Below are 27056 nucleotides of genomic sequence, written 5' to 3'. Positions count from 1 at the left end.
TCGTAAAAGTTCGTACATGTTAAAGTTATTTAATATGGCAATAATACATCTGGCAAGGAATGAAGGAAGACAGCGAACTGCCAAGCTAAAAAAGTCAATAACAAAATGACGTTCTAAACTAAATGTCAAATTCATTAACGAAATGTATGAAGAGGAGAGTTAAAATTTGAGTTTAAAGCATTTTTATTATTCAAACTAGATATCATTGCCATAGAAACCGACGAAAATGGCGAAGAAATCAATAACCCTAGATGTGGATCCTTCAATCATGGAAAAAAATATGAGAATTATTGAAGTAGGTATTTTCTGCAGTAATTATTTTCCATTTTTGTTTATTTCGTTTATGGATACCAATTAAAGTGTTTCGACTTTTCAGGAAAATCCTGTAGAAGAAGAATTAAATAAATTATTAGCCTCTGTCAACACGGTGCCGTATAAAACGGTTAATCCAAAGCCAGGTATATAAGTCCATAACTGTTTTCAGTCAGTCATAAGCTAAGCACTAATGACCACTAAACTAGAAAAGGATTATCACTAAGCGACATCTCTAAATGCAGTGCAAATATATATAAATATTGCATGTAAGGTACTTGCTTTCAATAGATTTTCGAAGAGTACACCATATTCAAAAATATCTGATTCTAGATCTAACTACAACTAAATCTTAAATAAAGAGGTGTATAACCTGCTGATCAGCTCAAGTTTCTGTCTACTAGAAGTGGTCAAATGGTAAAATCATTATTACCAACAAGCATAAGATGTTGTATTTGTTTACAGGATTAACAAAAATTTTAAACTTAATACCTTACACAGAAATACTTCTAAAGAATACCTCAATGATTCTTTTAATATTTGAAGCAAGAATATAATTTTTTGATGTTTTTAAATAGGCATGATTAGGTATTAGGCAGATTCAATATTTAAGTTTAGTTTACATTAGACAATTATATTGTAAGGCATATAAAAAGCATATTATCACAAATTTATAAATTGACTTCAACATGAGTTTTTTTTCTATTTATTTTAGGATGCTGCATCAAAACTTACTCAAAGCCTGACAACAAGAAAGTGTTTGTGAACATTTGCACATCTGAATATATTCCAACTGCCCCAGACATAACTAATGATGAGCTCATGTACATCCTGAGTTCTGATGATCCCTCGAGTTTCCGAGTTCCGATGAGCATAGGGGAAGGTAGGACAGAACAGGACAAATCTGGGGCTCCTGCTACTGTCTATGATGTTGCTGTCCATCCAAAAATGTTCGAAAAATATGAGATGGGAGACTTGTTCCAGACATTCTTCCTTTCTGTTGTATTTGAGGGCTTGCAAGATAAATATCAAATTGAATTAGAAACAACTAGGATAAGTAAATTGAAACATAGGAAAAGTATTGGTACTATACGCCCTCAAAGGGTCCAAATAAGGGATATTAAGCAATGTGAAGAAATAATAAAACCTTTGATTGAGGAGTTGGAAGAGCCAAAACCAAAAGTTGAAGAAAATTCAGCTTCACAAAAAGAACTGGTGTATCGTTTGAGAAGAGAACCACCAATGGGAGAAATAGACTATTTGTTAGCAGAGTTTATAGTACCAGCAACTGTATGTATTACATATTATTTACTAAATTTAAAAATACTAATAAATAATCAAAACCTTACATTTAGGTTAAACAGTGATAACAAACTCTGCTCAAATGGAGGGGCCGATTAAATTCTCAGGCACCTCTCATTTTTCAAAGATAAGTGTGTATTAAAAAAATGATTGTTTGTGTAAAGGGTGAAGGAACACACTGTGAGGAAACCTGCAGCATGTAGGTAGGTAGGTTCTTACAAAAACATTAAGGGTGTGTGAACCCTTTTATACTTTCAAACAGAATTTGTCTTATAACAAGTTAGCTCTTATCTTCATGAAGCATCTTATCTATTAGCTTTTTTATAAGTTTTTTTTTACATGGCATAGCATAACCACGTCAGGCAGCAGTATGTCATTCTATAGGTGATAAACACACCTATTTAATTTCTGATAGTAACTTTGTAAGTGTTGTATAATGTACTAGCAGACCCGGCAAATTTTGTACCGCCTCAAAAATTTATTTATCAAATATATTTCATTTATAATATATCCTATGTTACTCGTAGATAATGTTGCTTTCGAATGGTGAAAGAATTTTTAAAATCGGACCAGTAATCTTTGAGCCTATTAATTACAATCAAACAAACAAACAAAGTTTTCCTCTTCATAATATTAGTATAATGTATAGGTTTCTATGTGTGTATAGTAACTGAAGTTTTATTAATTACAGGTGGATATGAAGAATTTGAACTTGGAAATAGGTGAAGATCGTCTTGTGTTGGACTCCAAAGGCCTGTACAAACAAGTGGACTTCTATCTGCCTTGCAGTGTTGATCAAGACATCATTGATGCCCAGTTGAATAGAAATAATGATGTAAGTAACATCATGTTTAAATCACTGTGCTTTGGTTTTTTGGTTTATTGTGCATCTGTTAGTTTAGTCAACAAGGTGAAAAACGTGAACCATAGAGATAAAACTCTACAAATATTAGATCATTATAAAAATGCATGTTTTATCTGCAGTAAAATGCTTGTGATATTTTTTTATATCTCATTCTAAATGAATTTGGCTATCTCTCACATTTTTAAGTGATTCAACTCTATTTTTCACGTTTTGAACCTATGTTCAAGCCTTGACTATGTTATCTCAACCTCCATTGGATAAATCAATAATAAAATTACTTTATGTAGAGAACTCATGCGATATGTTTTATTTCAGATGCTCACCATTAAAATGCCAATAATACACTGAATGCTTGTAAGTATTATAATTTATGTATTTGCTATGTAACTTCCGAATATAGTAAATAAAAGTCAAATAATATGTTGTATTATTTTTTATTTCGAATAAATATTTTAGTGGGTCATAAAACCTGGATTAATATATGGAATTAAATGTATCATATTTAAAGTACATACAAAAATTGTAATGAGATTAAGTCAATACAGATCAAAAAATATGTTTGAAAATTGTGAGAAAGTTATATCAAATAAACAATTAAATAAAATTGTTAAAAACTGAAATAATAACATGACTCCATAACGTAGCAGTAACTGGTATAGAAATATGTTAAATAATATTATCACCAAAATGTTAAATACAAATTTGGATATAAAGCTATTAAAATTAAGATACTTAAGTTAAAATTATTTATAATATCACTAAAAAATGTACATAATTCAATCTATTTTAAAATGTAAAATATTATCGCAAAAAATCGAAATGCGCTGAATATATATACTACATTATGAGATAAAAATAGCAGCATATAATATTGAGCTGTCTAGCTGCACCATTAGCTAAATTAGAACAATTTATCGGCAAGATCTTCAAAGAGATTCAAATTAACAATTCAAAAATAAATTAAAAGAGAGGTTGTTAGAATTCACACTAATTAGCTTATAGGAATGTTGTGATTAAATAAAGGCGGTTAGTAAACAAAGGATACAATAATACTTAAGACTCCATTCTTAGTCAATTATGAGATTTTAAAAACAAGAAACAGAAAAATACTTATTAGAACACTTTACTACTTAGATTAAAATTGATCAATTTTATTTAATATCATTGACTGGTAACAACTCACTGGCAATGAGACAAGAATTATAAAATGACCTACATTTTTGGTAATAACCAGATACAATTATACATGACAAGTATTAAGTAATACTTGTTTATGGCTGATGATCACAACAAAATGTGGCGTTTACATTGTATAATACTCATGTATCGGCAGCCTCAGAATCTTGAATCAATCTAAATAATTTGTTAGATATTGTTTCTACATACCTACAGAAAGCCAATCATAGTTGACTAATTATGTCTTATAGCAGCAGTATAACACTTATGTTTTGGTTAAAGGACTCCTACTTATCCAAGACATTCCAGTACACTTTTATATGGAGTTGATTACACATTTCAAATGTGGCGAGCCACAATATAAATTGCATGCTTTTTGCTACAAAAAAGAATATCTTTGAACCATAACATGGTATTATAACACTGCTGCCCTAAAACAGCTGTACATTTTGTTGTCATTTTACTATTCAATTGTCTCATCATAACTCATCATGTTGAAAATGTGACCTTGGGGCCACCAGGTCATCGATGCTGGCTAGTAAATTCTCATCATACTGCTTGAGGTGAGGTCTTATGTCTTGCAGTAGACTCGCATACTCCTTGGCTTGTAAGGCGACGGCACTCTTACCGCGCTGGTTGTTCACATACAATTTGATTGAGGGATAGCTGTTTATATGCTCTTGTTGACACAGGCCGCGGTCTGATATGCAGTTTACTTTTCCAAAGTTTATTGAGTTGGCCAATAACTGAAAAGAAAAAGCATATTTAGAAGAAAATAAAATTTATTAATTAACATATTTAAAGTTGCAACCTTTTATGTCCATAGATTAGCGATAGTATTCCATGTGTCTTGGTTACCATGATGACCCACAAAACAACCAAATGCTGTAGGAAAAGGATGTAGAATTATGAAGAGAACACGTACGATCGATATAATGGCGAAATCGGGATACAACTCATAGCATCTGTAACACCTTGGAGAGTGGAAATACACCAACCATGGCTTCTTGTTTCTGAAAAATAATGAAAAATAATATGAAATCCGAATAAATCATCTGTTATCTATTATCTGTTACTGTATAAGATCTTACAAATGGCTGAACTGATTTTTTGTGAATCATAAAAAGTCCTAAAAATAAGAAACTTTGTATACATATTCTTTAAAACTAAATACAATAGAGACAACAAGTAGTCAACTTCCGTGAAGAAAATGACGCACGCCATTTCTTACTTGTTGAAAGTAATTCAGTTTTTCCTAACGCGCATAAAAAAATATGACTACAAAATCATATAGATAGATTGGTCTGTACAAACAATAATGACTATATACCTGGTCGGACTCAATTCTTCAGATAGTACAGTTTTGGTGAAAGTCTGCCAATTGAGCTTGTTCACAGAGTCGTCAATGCGCTCCAACGCCCACTCCAATATATACGGCGCTTGGGACACGTGCTGGAGATTTACACTGAAAAATGAAAATATTATTTTATTTTGCTGATGCTATAAATAAGTTATGTAATATAATGCTTAATAATAATAATAAGCCACTTATGTGCAGGGTGCACCTATGTACACCGATACTAAATTATAACACAGTCTTATTACTAAATAACTAAAGTCCGTTATTGATAAATCAATATATATGGATATGTTGATAGGCAAAATAAATCAACATATAAAGTCATAAATAAATAAGTTTGACAATAATTGCTTACTATAAATTCATACTTTAGTATTTTTTCAATAAGTCAGTTAAATGTCACGGGAAACTTACGCCAGTAGGTTAGGTTAGGTTACGTTAGGATCATCCCCTCAAGTTGGAGTGCGTCTTGTCGTAGTGGGGGGGGGGGGGGGCGGCTCAGTAGCCCGTTGCAATCCAGCAGCGGGTGAAGCTAAAGCGCTCCAGTGGAGGTTCTTTCCATAACAGAGGCATTGACGTAGGACACCGGGGTGTCCTACGTCAAAAACACCATTAAGCCTTGAGGTGACGCGCGCGGTCAAAGATGAGCGGATGGAATAGCTTCAGCTCCATCCCGAACCGAGACGGGCCCGGACGTGGGCAAACGGCGTCGGGATCGCGGACGAGTGCTATTAGCGTACCCGTGGTCCCGACAAAAGGCGTCCAGAGGAACACCGTGGGGTTTTAGCCGGTAGGACTCCGGCATATCCTGTCCGCTACCCCCTCAGCTGAGAGGAACCCATAAAGATTTTCCCCACGCAAAAAAAGGGTTATGTTAGGATATAACCAAAATCCTTAAAATCAACCGTCGCCTTTACGTATAACGTAAGCATTAATTTTTATATATCAATCTCAGTAACCGTAACCGAGGCTAAGATGATTATGTATAGTACTGACGTGTAGTGTTGTCCGGAGTGCAGCGGGTACAGTCGGCCGGTGGGCAGGCGCACGTTGCGGCACAGGCCAGTTGTTTCCCGACCGCACTGCAGAAATCCTACGCGCAGGAACGATAGCGCTCGCAGCTGGAACAAGCACACACATTATAAGATGGCACTATACTGATAAAAACTTAAATTTAAGGAAATAAGCATTCCAGTCGATCGTCAATCAAGTCAAATCGAATCAGAGGTCTATCTAAGTTCCCCGACAGAAACATTGATGCTTCTGCCCGACAGAAACATTGACAGAAATAACTGTGGCACTTATATTTCACGTTTAGTGCTCATTTATCAACATGTTACAGGAAAAAGCAACAAAATTATCTTCCACTATTCAAGTTCTCGTTTTTATGATCCTATCAAACATATTAACCGATTCGTTGCGGATGGCACGGCTACCGTGCCATGATAATTTCTTTCGTGTGGCGTTAGGCACGAGAACCGTGTCATGTTGAAATTGATGGTAACTCCTTCAAATTAAGTTTTAGGGAGATCTACCCAGAACAAAACTATATTAATTTTTCACGTGAATCAAGCTAGTAGCCTTCGTTTCTGGATATTATACGATTTTAAGAGTCATAGGGGTAATCAACCTTTTTGAAAATTGAAACGTGCAAAGCTAGACGGATCGCAATTTTTTTATAAATTGTTAAAATTCTGCACTATTTTAAACCACAAACAGTTCACACAAACATGTCATACGTTGAAATATTCCACAAATTGTATTAAATCGCTCCTACCTACAATTCTTAAACGTTATTAATAATGTTCCTATGCTTGATGTATAATTATTTTAAAATCAAAATGTATTTTCCTATGTAAGTGAGTCGTACTCTTTTCGGAAAATAAATATCTTAAACCATAAACAGGATTTATGATCATAAGTTATGGAAAAGTACCACGCTGTTTTAATTTTCGGGTCAATATGGCTTATATGAGTCTTGATGCTACGAAAGAGAATCGCATTTGCCATAAATCGTTTTTTTTTCGAAAAAGATAAAAGATCACTACCTGCTTTAAACAATGGACGATCCCGGTCGGTAAGGGACGGCTAGTCACGAAACCCTACGAAGTACAATGCACAATATACGATACGCTTTGTGTACATGGTTTATTTTTGCTTGGAAGGATACAACTTAACTAACAAAAGTGATGAACGCATCTTAATTTTGTCTTTCGTTTTGTAAGTTACTTCTGTTTTGCTATCCTTAGTAATCAGACGTGCGCACTGTACCTACGAGTATTTGCTGTTTACTCTACCGACATTCGCTTGTATATCCGGACTCGTGTGATTTTCATTCATGACAACTGTGGCTTGTGTTACTGGACTCTGATTTTGCGTTGTAACTATTGTGGTTTTGAAGTGGATCTGCCAGTGTGAAGAAGCGTGCCGGTGTGTCGTTATTCAGCCTGTGTACACGCATTTCAGCTTGCCGTGAATTTCAAGTAAGCTTTTTCGTTACATACCTAATTGTTGTTACCGTACCGGTATACCGGGAAAAAATATTATTTCGTATCTGCCAAATATTATTTAATATTAATATTTAATTTTGGTCAAATAAAGTACCCTGTAACTCTGCTTTTAATGAACTTTTTACAAATTAAAATAGACGCTAATTATAAAATAACACCGGATTCCAGACATTAGCGGCTGGTGGATCATCGAACTGGTGGTGCATTTTACTTGCTTTAGATTAGATTATGAATTGCAACCTATTTCTTTCTGCAGGCTAACGAATATGGAATACCCCTCTCCGAGTTCTCCGGAACCTGGATTATCATCCGCCATGGATCCTTTAAACCCGTTTAATATGGATCTCCAAAGTTCGTCGATGCGCGGACCATCATCCCTCGAAGATCCTATAGCCATGGAGTTAGGAAGAATCATGTCTCCAGAACAAAATGAGCCATTGTATGATATGCCAGGCTTAGATTTATTTAGTGACGAAGACTTGTACGGAATTTTGATTGGAAACAACGATGACGTTTTGGATGAAATGAGTAGTGCAAATCCGGATGATGAAATAATTAATATTGGCGATTCTCAGATAGATCCACAGGACGTAGAGGAAGGAGAAACTACCGGCTGGTTTCCGGGTAATCCTAATAATATGCCTGATATTACCTTTACGGGAACCAGTGGTATTTTGACGCCACATGGCGACCACGTCCAAAATCCTTTGGACTATTTCTTTTTATTTTTTAATGCCGAATTTATAAATTTAATATTAGAATGCACTAATAAGTGCGGCAACAGACTGAAAGCAGCAGCGACTACTTCACGAGCTCGATTTACACAATGGACTGATATAAGTGTTGACGAATGTAAACGTTTTATAGGCATACTGTTGCTGATGGGAACAATAAAACTAAATAGAATGATAGACTATTGGTCCACTCATTATTTGTTCTGCCTAAGTCCACGTCTATTCATGTCGAGGGACAGGTTTTTTTTAATTTTAAGAGCTTTAAATGTTCAGAATGATGAAAGAACAGATAGCATATTTAAAATTAAATCTTTAATAGATTTATTCAATGACACTGTTAACACAGTATATTATCCATTGAGAGAGCTAACCATCGATGAGTCTCTTATTTTGTGGAAAGGGAGACTTTTCTTCCGTCAATATATTAAAGGAAAAGCCCATAAATACGGGATTAAGTTATATATTTTAGCCGATGCTAATGGAATTATTTTAAAAATTCACGTGTACGCAGGGTCCCAAGATTTACAAGTTGGCGGTAGAAATCACATAAAAAAAGTGGTTCATTTGCTTATGGAAAAGTACATTGAAAAAGGCCATTCCTTATATTTGGACAATTATTATACAAGCGTGGGATTAAGTGAGGAGCTTTTATGCAAAAATACATATGTTACTGGTACTTTACGAGCAAACCGTATTGGGAATCCAGAAGAGGTAAAAAATGCTAAGTTAAAACCTGGAGAATCGTGTATAATGCACAACAGGGAAAAAATTGTAGTCACCAAGTGGCATGATAAACGAGAAATATTGTTTATAAGTAGTGAACACACCAGTGAATATAAAGGGTCTAGTCGCCGTGTACGCACAATCAAATACAAACCAGCCGTACAAATAAAATATAATAAATACATGCGGGCAATAGACCGACATGACCAGATGCTCAGTTACTACTGCTGTGAGCATAAGACCCTACGCTGGTACAAAAAAGTGATTATACATATAATTCAAATATGTCTTGTGAATGGCTTTTTGCTTTTTAACGCTAGAAATGATGGAAATAAAACTACATTTTACAAATTTAGGAAAGATATAATTGAGCAATTATTGCCAATGCCAAATAGATCTAGACTTTCTCGGCCTCCATCAGAGGGAAAAATCCATTTACCCGCCAATTTGCCAAAGAGAGCAGATGGCAATACTCTTAGAAAAAGATGTAGAGTTTGTTACTTAAAAACTAAAAAAAGAGTTTCTGTTTTATTTGGCTGTCCTGATTGCCCTGGATTTCCAGGCTTATGCCTAAATAATTGTTTCAGAGAATTTCACAAATATTGAAATTCTCTATAACACAAACTGCAAATCGACTTTAAAAACTTTTTTACAAATTCAATTTTTAAAACTTGATTGCTCGCCTCGGCATTTTACCTCGTTTTAATTCAGTGGACCACTATTACTACTCTAAATACACTCGCGGCGAAAAATATGGATGCATCTGCATGGTTGATTGTTTCAGGTGGTCTCTAAAATGATTGATGAAGATTTATAAAAATTGCACTACGTTAAATGCTAGGCTCTAAACTTAAAACTGATGCCATATATTGACATTAAGGTCTTCCGATTCGCTTCACATTGAGCGGGATTAAAATTTGTTAAAACGTTGGATATGTTATTTTTACGGTATTAGATAACATATGCAAGTAGCATACACTAAACGAAAAAAAGATTGATATACATATGTATATTTCGTAAAATCGTATCATTTTTTTAGATATTCCGCTCTAAGTGAATCGAATAAGCTTATGTAACATTTTTATTAATATATCAATTAATTTAAAACCTGGTTTTATTTAACTCTTACCTACTCTCTATACTACCTAAGATTTGTTAAATATTAAAATTGTTCTCTTATTATATCTAAAATTTTCTGCATCTTTATATTTCTGTCGCATGGTTTGAAGCGCAGTAATTCATTTGAAACTAACTGGCCAAAATATTTACACCCATGGATATCCAATACAGTTGGGTCCTGACACTTATCATCCTTATTTTTTTCTATGCACTTTGCACTGTCTACCATATTGTTTTCTACGCACGTAGCTTTGTCTACCATCACTTTATCTATGCACGTAGAACTATCCTTTTGTATAGATTTCCAGTGTTCTGAGTGTTCCCAGTCCTCTAAATATGTTTGCGAATTCTTTTCAAACATTTCGTCATCATAGTCGAATTGAGTTTCAATTTCTGTCTCGGGAATGTATTTACGCTTACGCCGTAATTCTTAAACAATAAATAGACAATAGATAACCAGAATATAATGGCAGAATTTAGCAAAATGTTATTTTATACTGACAATAATAATTGTAACTGACTACTTAAGTTTGATTATTATTACATTACATGACAATATCTAATAACTACTTAATCAAACTTGGTAAATTTTCATTTGCATAGTTTAAAATACTTGAAATTTGTTACGAGAAAAATCAAAACAATTTTTTTAGACCTAAAGGTTTAGCACACCTGTATTAAAAAAGCAACTTACCCTCCATTTCCAAAAATACACTTATTTTGCCCCTTTTTAACACTTGAAACAACGCTCCTTGCCGTCCACGTTAGATTTCGAATGTAAACTAAGAGTTTTTAGGCTTAGAATCACGTAAAAATGACTAAAACACTGGTTTCTTTTCCGCATGGCTGAAAACACAGGAGCCGTGTCATTTAATCGTATGGCGCTTGGCACGGCAGCAGTGTCACGGTATTTTTGTTCAACGCCACAGCTAGAAGTTTGAAAATTTGACATCGCAATGAATCGGTTAAGAATAAATTTACCAAAAACCCATGTTCTATGATGACATAGTTACTCCTAATAGATACAGGTCTTGAAGGTGGTAGAACCGTTTGTGGTTCGACTCCGGTGGTAACACCGCCACACCTATTTCTGCCTAATAACAGCAGTGTTAGGCACTGTTGTGTTCCGTTTTGAAGGGTGTGATAAGGGAGACATACTTTTCCGCGGCGTTCCAGCTTAGTCCTCAGGGGTAGCGGCGCATCTGTGGCCGAGCTCAGGTAGGAATATCTGATCCTATCTGGGGTTGATTACAGATGTCCACATGGACAGCAGTAGCCACTTAACATCAGGTGGACTGCATGCTCGTCTTCTGCTACTCCTATATTATTAAAAAAGGTCATATCATGGAGTTTCCACCTACCTTCTTAGCAACGAGCCTCCACTCGTGCGTGAACTCCTCGCAGAATGTCCCGCAGTTGTCGGGCAGGTATGCCACCAGCCACGCGTGCTCGCGGCTCGACACGTCCATTATCTCCAACGCCTGCTGCTCGGTCAGCTCTATGTCTTTAGAAGAACAATACACAATACGTTTAGGGTTATTCACATCACTGATAAAAGTGGAGATCTTAAAGGATCCCCATTCAAAGCAGTTCCTTATTTTAGAAGTTTATACATATACATGGACACCTTCATACGTTATTAAAATGTATATATTGACAAATGACAAGACAAATAAATTATGTTTAAAGTGATCATCAAAGTGTGTGAAGTCTACTAATGTATATTTAACCAGAGAGGTGGACTATTTCCTAAACCCCTTGCACTCTGAGAGGACATCCATGCCCCTCAGTGGAACAGTAATAGGTTGACAAAAACTCATATTTGCTGCTTATATTAAATTTACTTAAGGTTTATTAGGGAAGGTGGTAAAACCCTTTATGGTTCGACTCTGGCCGCACCACGGCCACACCTATTTCTGTCTCATAACAGCAGCGTTGCTGTGTGTTCTGGTGTGAAGGGTGTGGTAAGGGAGAGATACTTTTCCGAGGCGTCCTAGCTTAGTCGCATCTGTGGCCGACCTCGGGTAGGAACATCTAATCCTATTTGGGGTTGATTACAGATGTCCATGAGCGGCAGTACCGCAGTAGCCACTTACCATCAAGACTGCATGCTCATCTGCTACTACTATATTATATAAAAAAGATACTACCAATAATAATAATACTTCGCCCTTCGTAAAATATTATAACAATATAACAAGTACTCACTGGAAGTATCTTTAAGCAGCTGTATAAACTCCATCAGGTCGTGATGGTCCATCCGTCCGTTGTAGACATGTCTGGTGGTGCCGTTCTGCACGAGCACCACCGCCTGGTTGCGGGCCACTTGCTTGCAATGCTGGTTTGTGGTCGCCGTACACGCCATTATACCGAACTGGAGAACACATTTGTATTTACATTAAAGAAAAAAATGTTTGGCAAAAGACATAAATAAAACACCATAAAATTAGGTTTCAAGTAGTTAATAATACTAGATAAGAATGATTAACTAATTTAAATCGACAAGATCGCCACTCAACCTAAATGCAGGTAATTATGGTCATCTGCAACGCTGTTATTGTTTCGTAATATGAAACCTGTAGAATCCCGTGTGGATAATGCGCTCGAGTGATGTGTGTGTGTGTGTGTGTGTGTGTGTGTTCGTGGGTGTGTGAGTGCATACTGATTTTATAAACTGCTTGATAAAATGAACACTTATTCACAAATGACACACAACAAATGAATCTAGAATTGTATTTTTTTTATAGAATCCTTTAAACCTAAATATTTTTTGAAAATTCACGCCACCACACTGTTTTGCAAACCCGTTAATAAAGCTATAGCTAATGTTTACTGTTATTTACTTATTATATATGCTTACATCGATATCATCATCGAGGAAATGTAAGCTGGCTTCGGTGAAAGCGTCAGCCAAGTGGTCCCAGGGTATTTGGTGTGGTACCACTAGGAGAACCCAAGCCCCAGCACCTGAAATGGAATAAGTAAAAAGTTATGACACAATACAAGTACGTATGACAGTTGTTACTCCAGAGTTGATCTGCAACGGATTCGACCTTTGTTTTTTATGATATTGGAATAGCAGATGAGTATGTAATTTACCTGATGGTAAGTGGCCTCTGCTGCCCAAGAAAACCCGATTTATTAGATTAGATTCTGCCTAATAACAGCAGTTTTAAGTGCTAGTGTAGTCTGATTTGAAGGATAAGTTAAAGGAGTCATATTTCCAAGACATTCCAGCTCAGTCCTCAGCTTAGCGGTAGTGGTGCATCTGTGGCCGAGCCCAGGTAGGGATCCAATCCTATCTCAGCTCGACTACAGATGACCATGGGTGGCAGGAGCCACTTACCATCGGGTGGACTGTATACTCGTCTGCTGCTAATATAGGAAATATTTTGGAATACCATCGCTACAGCCCTCTACTGCTACTAAACTTGGAAATATTTGTGCGGTTATGCATGAAAAGCAGCGATATGTATAGTCCGCGCCAAACTATTAGTCCGCTCTGAAGTTATTGCGCGCAGGTGTAGTCAGAGAGCCAATGCGGTCGAACAACAACTACAAGTATGTACTCCGTAGCAACGTGGGCGAGAGCGGGCAACGACGAGTGCCGCTATCTTCCTCCCGCTAATATCTACAATTTGCTGTTGCGACACGACTCGTTTCTATATTCAGAGCGGACTACAAGTTTGGCGCGATCTGTACTTACGTCCATCCAGGACGGATGGCAAGTCGTCGTGCGAGACTGTCTGTAACCGCGTGGTGGGCGTGGCGCAGGGAGTCTCCGACGGCCTTAGTCCGCCACAGTTTACATTGTATTGTGGCTGAAAGCTTCATAAAATTTATTTTGTCCACGTAAAATTTAGGTCTTACACCGCTACTGTCTGTGGCAGATGGACATGGATGGATGGTTCCGTTTTGACCATTTGGCTACGGAACCCTTAAAATGTGTGTGTACTCACGCGATTTGCTGTTGCGAGACGACTCGTTTCTATATTCAGAGCGGACCAGAAGTTTGGCGCGATCTGTACTCACGTCCATCCAGGTTGGACGACAGGGCACGGAACCGTTAGTATGTGTATGTACTCACGTCCGTCCAGTATGGGCGACAGGTCGTCGTGCGAGACGGTCCGCAGCCGCGCGGCGTGCGCGGCGCGGCGCAGGAAGTCGCGCGGCGGGCGCGGCGCGCGCTGGTAGCGGCCGCCGCGCTTCAGCGCGCCCCACGCCGGCGGCGACTCCACCGCCAGCGACTCGCAGAGAGACTGCAGCGAGTCGCAGTCCACCTCGCCTGCGAAACGGTACATACAATGTTAGCCTAGCGACTGTAGCGAGTCGCAATCCACCTCGCCTACATGATACAAGGATACAAGGATGTTAGTGTTGCACCAAATTTAGTTTAATAACACTTAAATGTACTGAAACCTTGTTTTTTACATGCTGGTCTTTTTTATAATATAGTAGTAGTAGGACTTCTTTTATAATATAGTTTTTCATATATAGGAGTAGCAGACGAGCAGTCCACCTGGCTACTGCCGCCCATGGACATCTGTAATCAACCCCAGGTAGGAATATATATTCCTACCTGAGGTCGGCCACAGATACGCCGCTACCCTTGAGGACTAAGCTGGAACGCCTCGGAAAAGTATGTCTCCCTTACCACACCCTTCAAACCAGAACCAGCACTTAACGCTGCTGTTATGAGGCAGAAATAGGTGTGGCGATAGTGCCGCCGGAGTTGAACCACAAAGGGTTCTACCACCTTCAAAAATGTTAATGTTAGCAGAGGTATATGGAGTTCATTAAACTTTAACATATTAAGGTCTTGTTAAAACTGGTCGTACACTGGCAATTAATTCTAATTAACGACTTGAAATTTTAAAAATGAATTCTGCATTTAATGTTGGTTGTAATCTCTGATAAAAGCTGGTGTGTGTGAATATAAAAAAAAAATAATTAAATTTAATAATAATTATATATTTTTTGCAAAAAAATATTAGAGACCCCCAATGACTCCACTTTGGTAACACCATCTCTACATTTAATTCTAAATTTCAAGTACCTACTCTGTTATCAAGTGGATAAGTATGTTACAGAAGAGACACGTACAAGATATTCCTACTTAACCCTGAGAGACTAAAACGCATTTGGATAAAACTCTATGCCTATCTGAGATAACATTAATGGATAATACTTAGATGTCCATGAACAGCAACATCTACTTACCATCAAGTGGACTGCATACTTATTTACTACTACGATAATATAAAAAAAAACTTTACTTCACTCTATAATATCTCAGTGTAAATATCAAAAAAATCCATAAAATTACATGTTTGTTACTTGATGATTATGTATAAAAAACAAAAGTAAAATACAGTGTACTTACCAAAATTGTATTCAGGAAATTCATTTCTCATCTGGTATAAAGATAATTTGTCATCGTCTTTGGTGGTAAAGTACAGCGCCCACGGCACCGTAGCCTCACCACGCAATTCACTGATGATTTGCTAAGAAAGAAAACGCAATGACATTAAAAACAAAATGTCTACCTACCTAACAGATTTGCTTCCTGAGAAAATTATGTATATCTATTGTACAGATTTATTTTATTTTCTTTGTAATTTACATTTTTTGCATAAATATAGTATGTCTCTATTTCTGTAAATGTTGTACATGCTTATAATTGGCTTGCATACCAGTATATTTTATTATATCACATAATGTTATGTGTAAAATTTCTGCTGTTGGCATGTCAAATAAATAACATTACCAATTATATCAAAAAATATATATTAGCGAGATTTACCACCCAGTCACGTCATATTCCAGTTATTCAATTTCAAGTAGTTAGTCTTATTTAGGGCTAATTACAGATGGCCATGAGTAATAGCTACTTACAATCAGGTTTGAAGGTGGTAGAGCCCTTTGTGGTTCGACTCCGGCGGCACCACCGCCACACCTATTTCTACCTAATAACAGCAGTGTTAGGCGCTGCTGTGTTCCGTTTTGAAGTGTGTGGTAAGGGAGACAGACTTTTCTAAGGCGTTCCAGCTTAGTCCTCAAGGGTAGCGGCGCATCTGTGGCCGACCTCAGATAGGAATATCTAATCCTATCTGGGGTTGATTACAGATGTCCATGGGCGGCAGTAGGCACTTACCATCAGGTGGACTGCATGCTAGTCTGCTACTCCTGTATTATAAAAAAAAGGTGGATTGCATACTCATTTGCTATTTTAATCTTATAAAAAAAACAATACCTTTAACTTTTGGCGGTCTAGCTGTTCCACTTTAGGCAACCCTTTGATGATCTCTCTTATTATAGTCTTTTCATCTGTACTGTGTATCTCTTTGGTTATTCCTTTTGATTTAAACACAATCACAGCATCCGGATCACTAGTTAGCTTAGAACGCATATCATTGTCATCAACCAAGACAACTGGCACTATACCTTTCTGTAAAGTGAATAATAAATACAATATTAAAAAGTATATATGATTAAATGTTTTGTTTTGCATATAGTGCCGCGTAGTGTCGCGTGGAAACAGACCGCCTGGGGGATAAAGTTAAAATTGATGCTGTGTATATGAATAAAATTCGATAAAAACATGTGCCTGGTGTTCCTTTGGAAAATATATGGTATATTATATGAAAAAGCTGTAATTTTTATGGTTTTGAAGTAAGTAATAATTTTGTAAGTTATTCCAACACATAAAAAAATGCATACATGTAAAGGATTCAATTATATTAATATTGCACATTTTGTGATCCAAGATAAAGTTTACTTCTAAACCATATTAAGTAACATAAGAAAATAAATAACACTTTGCTAGCAATTCATTTCAAATTAGTAGTCAGAGCAGCAAAAATGTTGTTGCTATCAATGTTGGCATATTTGTAGCACAATAATTTAACTAGCATCACTTACCCTTAACATACCTTGAAATCGCTTCAAAAATATATCTACACTAATATTATAAAGAGGAAAACTTTGTTTGTTTGTTTGGTTGTAATGAATAGGCTCAAAACTACTGGACCAATTTTAAAAAATCTTTCACCATTCGAAAGCTACATTATCCACGAGTAACATAGGCTATATTTTATGTGAAATATATTTGAGGAGGTACAAAGTTTGCCGGGTCAGCTAGTCATAAATATTATTGTTACTCACCAAATGAAAGGTAATTCTAATGAGAGAATTGTCATCAATGTTTCTGTCATCAACAACATATGCCATGGGTTTGTCCACATTCCTCAATTGCCATAGGGTTGGTATGTGGATCTGTTTACCAATATATGTTATCACAAAAGTTTCTAGAGCCTCAAAGTTGTGACCTCCCCGATATACCACATAGTTGCCTTTTTTACCCTGAAAGTGAAAAAAAATAGTAAAAATCGTGTAGAGAATAGTCCAATCCCTCTTTGATTGTGTATGTTGTATAGAGAAAAGCCATTACATCCAGGACAAAGATAAAGGAATCTTCTGCAGATTTCATGTATTATCTACATTAAACAATTTTAACAACTAAGAGTAGCCTTTACAATACAATTGTCCTGTTTAAAAGAGATCAATGTCTAGAATTGTGTATACTAATATTATAAAGAGGAAAACTTTGTTTGTTTGTTTGATTGTAATGAATAGGCTCAAAAACTTCTGAACCGATTTTAAAAATTCTTTCACCATTCGAAAGCTACATGATCCACGAGTAACATAGGCTATATTTTAAATGAAATATATTTGATAAATAGATTTAGAGGCGGTACAGAGTTTGCCGGTTAGCTAGTATTTAAATCAAATAAAAAATTGATAGTAATTTATATTTAAATATTATTGTTATTCCAATGTCATAATAGTTCTCATAATCTACACTAATATTTAGTTGTATTATGATAAAATTAATATAAGGGAAATGGGCTTTCTCCTAACTAGTCGTCATCATTGCCTATGGGCTTAACAATAGACAAGACAATCACAATCTTCTTTTTTTAGAGGGTTACTAGCTGACCCGACAAACGTTGTGTTGCCATATAAATAAAAAAAAAAATTTAGGGTTGTACTACCCCTAACATTTACGGGGATGAAAAATAGATGTTGGCCGATTCTCATAGATACCGGATAAGCACAAATTTTTTTATCAAAATCGGTCAAGCCGTTTCGGAGGAGTATGGCAACGAAAACTGTGACACGAGAATTTTATATATTAGATTGTAACATTCAAGACCTTAGAAATACTCACATTCGGATAGAATAGTAGTGATGGGTAGCTGGTGATTCTCATTGAATTGTAACAGAATGAATTATGATGCTTGCAGTTGATCGCAGCAACTTTTACCTGCAATTTTAAATAACACAAAATAATTTGGTAAATAGTGCAGTACATTTTTAAAATAGAAAAGAAAAATGTCAGTTTTAACTTACAATTCCCTTATATACTTCAGCTAACCTTTTCCAATGTTCCACTAAATTCTGACATGGTGGACAAAATGGCGAATAAAAATTCATAAAATGGAACCCTTCAGATAAGTAGGTGACTGAAAAAAAATTAAGTATTTAATTTAATTATTTTAGAGTAAAATATAGAAAATCAATGTTTGTATAGCATATGAAGTTAAAGTTCTTTCGGGGCATTTGAAAAAAATACAATTTGTTAAATTTTTTTTCCATTAGGTATGACTAAGAAATATACCTTCTCATATGCATAATTTTATTTTGAGGTAAAACAGATATTTATGTGCAAAGATAACCAACCAATTAATTTTATATATCTGTTATTCCTTACATAACAATTGCAACATCCCTAGTTCATAGTAATTGAGACCAGCTTATCAGACAATTAATCATCACTCACAGAAGTTACTTCCAGACACGGTGTCCACAAATGGGTCATCGTGATAAAGCCCGTTATAGTACAAATTGTTGTAATCCCGCTGAGATCTGTAATCATATTTCCTGGTGTATGAGGATTGAGATCCTTGTTGATCGTAGTTATATCTCTGATATGTATCTCTCAGGGTCTCATATGCCTCTGTGATTCGTAAGAATTTTTCTTGTTCTTCTTTATTCTAAAAAAAATGCACTCTTAGTTTAAATAATTATGACTATTAGTGTGACTAGAAATAAATACAGTATGATTAGCAGTGTCAATAAGTAATACTATTAGTTGGTAACATATGGACATTTGAAAGGCAAGCCTTACTGAACTACATTAAGTAAACTTTATAGGGGAGTGATTTAAAGTCGAAATATATATAACAAAATAAACTCACTCACTCATCGGATTGAAAATATTTATTTAAAATCATTTATAAAGATTGCATAATGGCGTCAATATGTTGCTATTGGCAAATTATTTATGTTAAATAAATTAACAAAGTTTTGTATTTGGATAATACTTACAGAATTTTTATCGGGATGTAGTTTTACAGCTAATTTTTTGTATGCCTGTTTGATCTCCTGTTTCGTTGCCTGTTTCTCCACCCCCAATATCTCGTAATACGATAAATCTGACAAATTTGCACTTTTTACTATCACTAAGCATGCCAATATAATCTTGATCCTGTAAATTATACATGTAAAATATGGTTAAAAATAAACTATTGTTTTATATCATTATAAGGATTAACATATCATTTAGTATTTCATTTCAATTTATTTGTTAAGCAGTTTTATAGTTACTTTTTAAATGAAAGCAAGCACATTATGGTTTACTTTTGTAAACATACATATTTTTAAACTTATTCATGTATGAAATGTTCATGTTGTCAGTAATGTTAATAAAGCCCACATGCTTAAAAAGGTTAACATATGAATTTGTTCACCGTACATTTCGTAATTTCGCCAACGCAAATTACCTACGACTAGTATGAATTCATAAAATTGTCTGAACTAAGCTGTAGTTGATAGTCGGTGTGTTCTGGATACTTTGTCTTTGTGTACATAAGATATGGCGGTAAATGTGTTGTATCAACAAAATTACCTTTTCATTATTCAAATACAAACACACACCGAACAAATAAATGATAAATTAAAATATCTCTATATCGGTTCCATTCTTACGCTCATGCTTTCAAAAAACAGGGAATAAATTTTAACTGACAGTAAAAATGACAATACTGACAAGTGACAATTATTGACAGTACAGACAGTATGGAATAGTGAAGTATCTTTAGTGACCACAAGTTAGCTAGTCACCTATATAGTAACTAGTGCCCAAAGGTCGATTTCTCGCTTAAGCCGAATACGATTAATCTGATAAATCACCACATTCTTGGCCCGAAGTAAAAGCCGAAGGTTTTAAACGCCTTAGAAATTCCGTTTAAAATTGGCTAAAAGTCGATAATAAAATGTTGTTGCCACGCGCATATTCTATTCTAAATGAGAACTTGGATTTCTATTCTAGATCCGGATGTTTGTGTATTCGTCTTTGTGTATGTCCATGGCAAAGAATATAGTAATCTATATTCATGATATTCACGACATAGCAAAAATCGTTGTGAGGCAATGAGTGTAGGAAGCGTTATTTATTTTTGTCCCTCAATTCTCATTTAACTAAAGGTTTATTTTTAATGTAAACGACTAAGGTTTAAGCAAGTGATAATCAATTGTAATACCCCACTTGAGAGGCCAAAGGAAAAAACCGTGAGAATCGACGCGCCTGAAAGCTCTTTAAAAAATTTTAAGAATGTTTGAAGTCTACCAAAGTACCAATCGGCATTCCGGTCCAGTATCGTGTACTAAGGTCTTCTTCAATTTCAACGCTTGCTAGAAACACCCGACTTCGGTTGAACTCAAATATAAGAGATACAACAAATAAAGTTTTCTATTATAGTCTGCCATGATGACCTGTCCGCACTAAGCTATCGAGCAAATGGCCGTATCGGAACGATTTTGTCGGAAATATGTGAAAATAGCACATGGTGTCGGCTATCGGATGTCGGCTATCGTCGTCCGACACCGATATCGGATCGGATAATCTGAAAACGCTCTTAGTCTGTTGAGTGGCGATCGGAGTCCTTAAGGATCTGTAACATACTAGTATAGTCACTAGTCAGGTGAATGTTGAAACCTGAATTTGCTCAATTTGCATTTTGCATATGCGGTAGGGATGTAAGTTTAATGAAAAAGAATCGATTAACTAAAAATTGATTTATCTTTATTAAAAATTAATCGATTTTTGCGAAAAAAAAAGGTTTTTTGTATTATTTAAAGGTACATGCTTTTCATATTCCAATAATAAACATAAAAATTAAATAAAATTATATGATTAAAAAATAACCAATTAGAAACTAAAAATCAAAGGCAATGTCCATTTAAAATTTCAATGTAAGGAATTAGGAAACCAAAACCATTATTGATGCAAATTTAAGTACTATTAAACGGTTTTTTTATTACAATAAAAACAAAATGATAGGCATCCCAACAAGATGACAATCATATTGTCCATAAAACTAAAATATAAATCAAATAAAAATAAAATTTCCATAAATGTCTAGTCCTATTGTACATTTGACTAGTTTTAAAATAAAATAGTTAAAATGAGGATTAAAAAAAAACTACTCTCTACAACTACTCTAATAATGAGGATTAAAAAAAAAGACTACTCTATAGTCTCAAAAAATTAACTAAAATACAAATCTTTCGTTAATCTTCAAGTTTAAATAATAAAATAATAATTATTGTCACAAATGTCCAGTCCTATTTTACATTTGACTAGTATTAAAATAAAATACTTAAAACAGACAAACAAAAAAAAAAAAAACAAAACGACCATGTTGTCTCAAAAACGTTACGTTTTGTTAATTTTCAAGTTTAAACATGAAAATAATAATTATGTGTGAAAATGGACCTATTCAATTCTGATCACTATTATACGCATAAACTAGATTTTTCAGCCAACGCATTGATGGCGTTGTTTATAAAATTGAAACATCTTTTATTTGATTTTCTCATCCGTCGCATAGATACGAGCTTTATATTTCGTTTTCTGAAAATCTGAAATTGTTTCTAAAAATCGATTTAAACACGCAATTTATATAATCAATTTATTAAAAATCGATTTATGTGAATATACAAATCGATTATTAGAAAATAATAATCGATTAAAATAAAAATAGATTATTTTTTAACATCCCTAATATGCGCTACCGGTAGCGAAGCATATGAGCATATGCATATGCTAAATTACATTTACTTTATAATCTTTCGTTAAGTTTGTTTAGGTTAAAGGTTAAATTAGTTTCCTCAAATATATATCTATATTTAGATTTAGTTTAATAAGAACAAAGAATGCCAAAAAACAAGAAAGAAAGCTCCAGCTCCAGTGATAGCGATGAGGGTGTAATTGATGTAAGATTCTTGCCATTTTAATTTTTTTCATCACTATCCACGTCGATTGCAAATGTTGTCTTTTAATAAGTGTAAGTAAATTAAAGTTTGTTTTGACGGTTTTTTTTATAAGATACCAATGCATTTTGTAGATCTGTACAAAAATGTCCGATATTTTAGTTGAGTTTTAATATAAATGTCGCCGGTATTTTCCAGATACTGTGAGTGTGGCAGTTATTGTCATTATTAAAATGTAGTCTTAAGCTTTATTTTGTTTCATTATAATGAATGTAGTTATGGTTTTCATGGTAAGTGCATTGCAACAACTTTTTTAATAAATTGGACCTACCTACTTGCAATTATATTTTGTATTTGGATTTTTGAGTAATAAATCCGTCCATACGTAGTATCAGTCTTGATAGTCTTGATTTTTAAAGATGTTGTACTTCAGTACCAGATTTAAAAATAATTTTAAAGGTGGTAGAACCCTTTGTGCTTCGACTCCGGCGGCACCACCGCCACACCTTTTTTTTTTATAATATAAGGCTAGCAGACGAGCATGCAGTCCACCTGATGTTAAGTGGCTGCCGCCGCCCATGGACATCTGTACTCAACCCCAGATAGGATTAGATATTCCTACCTGAGGTACACTACAGATCGAGCCGGAGTCGAACCACAAAGGGTCCTACCACCTTCAAAATACCACCTATTTCTGCCTCATAACAGCAGTGTTAAATGCTGCTGTGTTCCAGTTTGAAGGGTGTGGTAAGGGAGACATACTTTTCCGAGGCGTTCCAGTTTAGTCCTCAGGAGTAGCGGCGCATCTGTGGCCGACCTCTAATCCTATCTGGGGTTTATTACACAGGTCCATGGGAGACAGTAGCCACTTACCATCTGGTGAAATGCATGCTCGTCTGCTACTCCCATATAAGAGATGTGTCTAAAAACTATTGTGTATGTAACTAAAACGTGGTTATTGAGAATTGTTTCCTTGAGAATCTGCTTACTTTTTATAGAAAAGCATGTTGGATATGTCAATCTTGTAATATTACTGCACCATTAAATATTTTTCTGGTTTATGGTCATGTTTCCTCTAATTTATTTCTGATTTCTAATAGAAGTGGGATAGGATCCAGGTCATTCTATCCCACATGCTTCTTAAAGATTACAGACCGCATTCATCGGCGAAGTCACAACCAACAGAGAAGCTGGTATTGTGGCAGTATGCCCAAGAGTGGAATGGTCTGCTCAACGGAGACATGACGGGTGGACTTGTGGGGGCGTGGATGATACTGCCTTCGTCTGAATACGTCCCGTGATCACTGACGCATGAAACCTAAGTTAGACATGAAACCTAAGTATTGGCTGGTGAAGTGGATGTGCACGGATTGATAACATGGTAAAATCAAATCAACATCTTTATACTTCCACTATTGGTCCAAACTTGTTTATTGTGTGTGTGGTGTGTGAAAAATGTTAAAGCACCAGTAGTAAACCCGAAAGATTTAATAATTACAAAAATACAAAGATGATATATTGGTTCCAGTAACTTAGATGTTCCAGATGATCAATTACAAATACCTTGGAAATGATTTATGAATTTCCGATAATTGTTCCGAAATTCTGTACCTTAGCTGACATAAGTAAAGGTCAGGTTTGGCCGAGCTATGATGATGTTAGAGCCTTTGTTGAATCTGCTGCACCAAATAACGTTTAATAACTCCTATAGTTTGTAGGCTTGGTTAGTTATTTATGCAGGTAACAAGCTCAGTCGATATATTAAAAGTTTCAAGCTAGCATGTGGATCTTTATCAGATAGTAGTATTGATGCTGCATGGGCGGTTCGAGTTGAGATCCCGGGTATTATGGCCATTCAAGACAAGTAAGTTGAGGAAATACACCATTCGGGACGCCGGAGAGTAGTGTCTTTATGTTTCTCCCATAGTTCTCATTATGAATAAGCTGTAATGTCTGTTGCTGGAGTTGGGCATCCATACTAATATTTTTTATGGACATTGTCCGTGTAGTCAAACGTCAAAACGCCCAACATGTAAGGTGTAAACATCATCCAATATCATTGTTGCATTCTTCTTGTAATCTTCATTGAAGTTCAAACGGAAACCTTCACCATCTATTTCATTTAAATTGCTTTCATAGCGCTGTACTATTGCTAGTGCTATATTATTAAATTGTGCATATTGGGATTATCTGTGTAAAATGATGTTTTTAATGCCTGCTGCTAGATAATTGCGGTTCGCGATATATGGTACACGTGCTTGCCTCACGGCATCTACCTATGGCGTGTGGTTCGTGATACATGGTACACGTGCGCTTGCCTCACGGCAGCTACCTATGGCGTGTGGTTCGCGATATATGGTACACGTGCGCTTGCCTCACGGCAGCTATCTATGGCGTGTGGTTCGCGATATATGGTACACGTGCGCTTGCCTCACGGCAGCTACCTATGGCGTGTGGTTCGCGATATATGGTACACGTGCGCTTGCCTCACGGCAGCTACCTATGGCGTGTGGTTCGCGATATATGGTACACGTGCTTGCCTCACGGCATCTACCTATGGCGTGTGGTTCGTGATACATGGTACACGTGCGCTTGCCTCACGGCAGCTACCTATGGCGTGTGGTTCGCGATATATGGTACACGTGCGCTTGCCTCACGGCAGCTACCTATGGCGTGTGGTTCGCGATATATGGTACACGTGCGCTTGCCTCACGGCAGCTACCTATGGCGTGTGGTTCGCGATATATGGTGCACGTGCGCTTGCCTCACGGCAGCTACCTATGGCGTGTGGTTCGCGATATATGGTACACGTGCGCTTGCCTCACGGCAGCTACCTATGGCGTGTGGTTCGCGATATATGGTACACGTGCGCTTGCCTCACGGCAGCTACCTATGGCGTGTGGTTCGCGATATATGGTACACGTGCGCTTGCCTCACGGCAGCTACCTATGGCGTGTGGTTCGCGATATATGGTACACGTGCGCTTGCCTCACGGCAGCTACCTATGGCGTGTGGTTCGCGATATATGGTGCACGTGCGCTTGCCTGACTGCAGCTACCTATGGCGTGTGGTTGTTATGTTTATTCTATGAGATGGTAATTTTCATAACATGGTTTGAGTGCACACTTACGATTGTGACGGGCTGTTGATGGATATCAAATAAGGGTTACAGATGTGTGGTTATACCGAAGCTACTTTTCAGATAATTACTATTCTGATGTCCCAACCCTAAGAAGACCCGCGCAACCAATATGCAGGCGAGGGCGCCTTGCCGTCAGGAGAGGCAGTGTTATAAATGGAAAACTATATATAGTCCGATTTATAATTAGGTGTCTAAAATATAAACAATGGTGTTGACCTATCAGGAAAATATGTTTCAAATGGTAGTTTCTCATTTTTGACGATATTAAAGTATAAAACGATAGTAAAATAATAATCTAAATAAGATCAATTTGCATTTTCCAATATTTATATTACCTCAATTTCGTTCCATACAGTAATAGTGACCGTCAGAATGGCCGGTCACTACCCATAATTTACATCGAAATAATTACTAAAAGTTTCTACCTAGTTGCTACTAATTGTTAATAATTGCTACCTTCGATTTAAAAAAATAAACTACTTTTTAAGATGACCGGCCATTCTGACTTCAGGATGGCCGGTGACCTATCCCGTGAAAAGAAACTGCGCAAACGAACCGTTTTTTCAATCAATAGTTGCTACTAAATTGCTACCTTCATATACATCTTATAGGGCCTCACAGCTTTTCAGGATAAAAAATATTACGGATTAACTATTTCTATGTCTAAACGCCTGCCTGTATAATGTATGTTTATAAATGAATAATGTCAATTTCATTTCTGATTTGCTCCTTTAATTATACAGGCGTTTAGACATCAATATAGATAAGAGAGATGTCTAAAAACTATGGCGTGGTTATTGAGAATTGTTTCTTTAGAATTAGCTTATTTTTTATAGAAAAGCGTGTTGGATATGTCAATGTTATAATATTACTGCACCATTAAATATTGTTCTGGTTTATGATCATGTTTCTCCTAATTTATTTCTGATTTCTAATAATATATTAATTAAGTTAATTTGCTTTTTTACAGAAAGATCCTCCGCCACACAAGAAGGCTAAGACAGGGTCAGCTAGAACGGACGACAAAGAGCCCACTTGGGTATTACAGGGAAAGAAATTAGTAAAAGTGAGAGAATTCAAGGGAAAAGTCTATGTAGATATAAGAGAGTTTTATGAGAAGAATGGCGAATTGTTACCTGGCAAGAAGGGGATCAGCTTGACTCCCGAGCAGTGGAGGAAACTCGTCTCCTTGAGTGATGAAATTAATGAAAGTATTAGTTCCTCTTGTTAAGAACAAGATTTGTCACGAGTTGTGTCCCAAATAAATAAGCATTTAAAATTTATTTTTTATTTTAAATACTAAATAATAAATATTTTTTACTTAATAAGCAAAGTAAATAATAATGTGATTGCAAAATATTTTTTTTTTATAAATCAGTCATAGTAGAACTTTTACAAGGTAGTGAAAGGCAGTTATTATAAACATTAGCATGTAGATGTGAGGCAGAGGGATACCTCTGCAGTTCAACCAAACTTA

General features: G+C 35.8%; 3 protein-coding genes across 4 annotated transcripts; 2 read left to right on the top strand and 1 right to left on the bottom strand.

Moving 5' to 3' along the window:
* The first annotated feature begins 104 nt into the window (after nt 1–104).
* LOC140749946 (PIH1 domain-containing protein 1) lies at nt 105–2899 on the top strand. Its single transcript, XM_073083208.1, has 5 exons — nt 105–295; nt 377–458; nt 1028–1602; nt 2306–2449; nt 2795–2899. Exons 1-5 carry the CDS (start codon nt 227–229, stop codon nt 2825–2827), a joined length of 903 nt encoding a protein of 300 aa, XP_072939309.1. The 5' UTR covers nt 105–226; the 3' UTR covers nt 2828–2899.
* On the bottom strand, nt 2898–20216 carry LOC140749944 (dnaJ homolog subfamily C member 10). 2 transcript variants are annotated; one of them, XM_073083205.1, is made up of 16 exons: nt 20072–20216; nt 19492–19651; nt 18944–19157; nt 18514–18626; nt 18332–18427; nt 17266–17463; nt 16355–16549; nt 15485–15605; nt 14189–14386; nt 12962–13068; nt 12310–12475; nt 11463–11605; nt 6012–6136; nt 4986–5120; nt 4581–4668; nt 2898–4401 (listed from the first exon to the last, which is right to left on the bottom strand). In XM_073083205.1, the coding sequence occupies exons 1-16, from the start codon at nt 20077–20079 to the stop codon at nt 4135–4137; spliced, it is 2334 nt and encodes a 777-aa protein (XP_072939306.1). In that variant the 5' UTR covers nt 20080–20216; the 3' UTR covers nt 2898–4134. The 2 variants fall into 2 exon arrangements, with proteins under 2 accessions (XP_072939306.1, XP_072939308.1); XM_073083207.1 differs by lacking the exon at nt 20072–20216 and adding an exon at nt 19919–20065.
* A 2046-nt stretch (nt 20217–22262) lies between these two features.
* Ssb-c31a (single stranded-binding protein c31A) lies at nt 22263–26862 on the top strand. The gene is made up of 2 exons (XM_073082447.1): nt 22263–22440; nt 26550–26862. Exons 1-2 carry the CDS (start codon nt 22381–22383, stop codon nt 26808–26810), a joined length of 321 nt encoding a protein of 106 aa, XP_072938548.1. The 5' UTR covers nt 22263–22380; the 3' UTR covers nt 26811–26862.
* Nucleotides 26863–27056: the final 194 nt, after the last annotated feature.

The sequence above is a fragment of the Epargyreus clarus genome, unplaced genomic scaffold, assembly GCF_041222505.1.
Source record: "Epargyreus clarus isolate Ecla_fem2 unplaced genomic scaffold, WU_Ecla_fem_2.2 ptg000018l, whole genome shotgun sequence".
Classification (NCBI taxonomy): Eukaryota; Metazoa; Arthropoda; class Insecta; order Lepidoptera; family Hesperiidae; genus Epargyreus; species Epargyreus clarus.
This window is presented reverse-complemented; position numbering and strand designations above follow the sequence as displayed.

Excerpts from the sequence above, each read along its gene's own strand:
- LOC140749946 (XM_073083208.1), top strand. The coding sequence starts at position 227 with ATGGCGAAGAAATCAATAACCCTAGATGTGGATCCTTCAATCATGGAA. Across the intron at positions 459-1,027 it reads AACGGTTAATCCAAAGCCAG|GATGCTGCATCAAAACTTAC; the intron begins GTATATAAGTCC and ends TATTTATTTTAG. Across the intron at positions 1,603-2,305 it reads AGTTTATAGTACCAGCAACT|GTGGATATGAAGAATTTGAA; the intron begins GTATGTATTACA and ends TATTAATTACAG.
- LOC140749944 (XM_073083205.1), bottom strand. Across the intron at positions 17,464-18,331 it reads CACTACTATTCTATCCGAAT|GGTAAAAAAGGCAACTATGT; the intron begins GTGAGTATTTCT and ends TTTCACTTTCAG. Across the intron at positions 11,606-12,309 it reads GCTGCTTAAAGATACTTCCA|ACATAGAGCTGACCGAGCAG; the intron begins GTGAGTACTTGT and ends GTTCTTCTAAAG.
- Ssb-c31a (XM_073082447.1), top strand. The coding sequence starts at position 22,381 with ATGCCAAAAAACAAGAAAGAAAGCTCCAGCTCCAGTGATAGCGATGAG. Across the intron at positions 22,441-26,549 it reads GCGATGAGGGTGTAATTGAT|AAAGATCCTCCGCCACACAA; the intron begins GTAAGATTCTTG and ends GCTTTTTTACAG.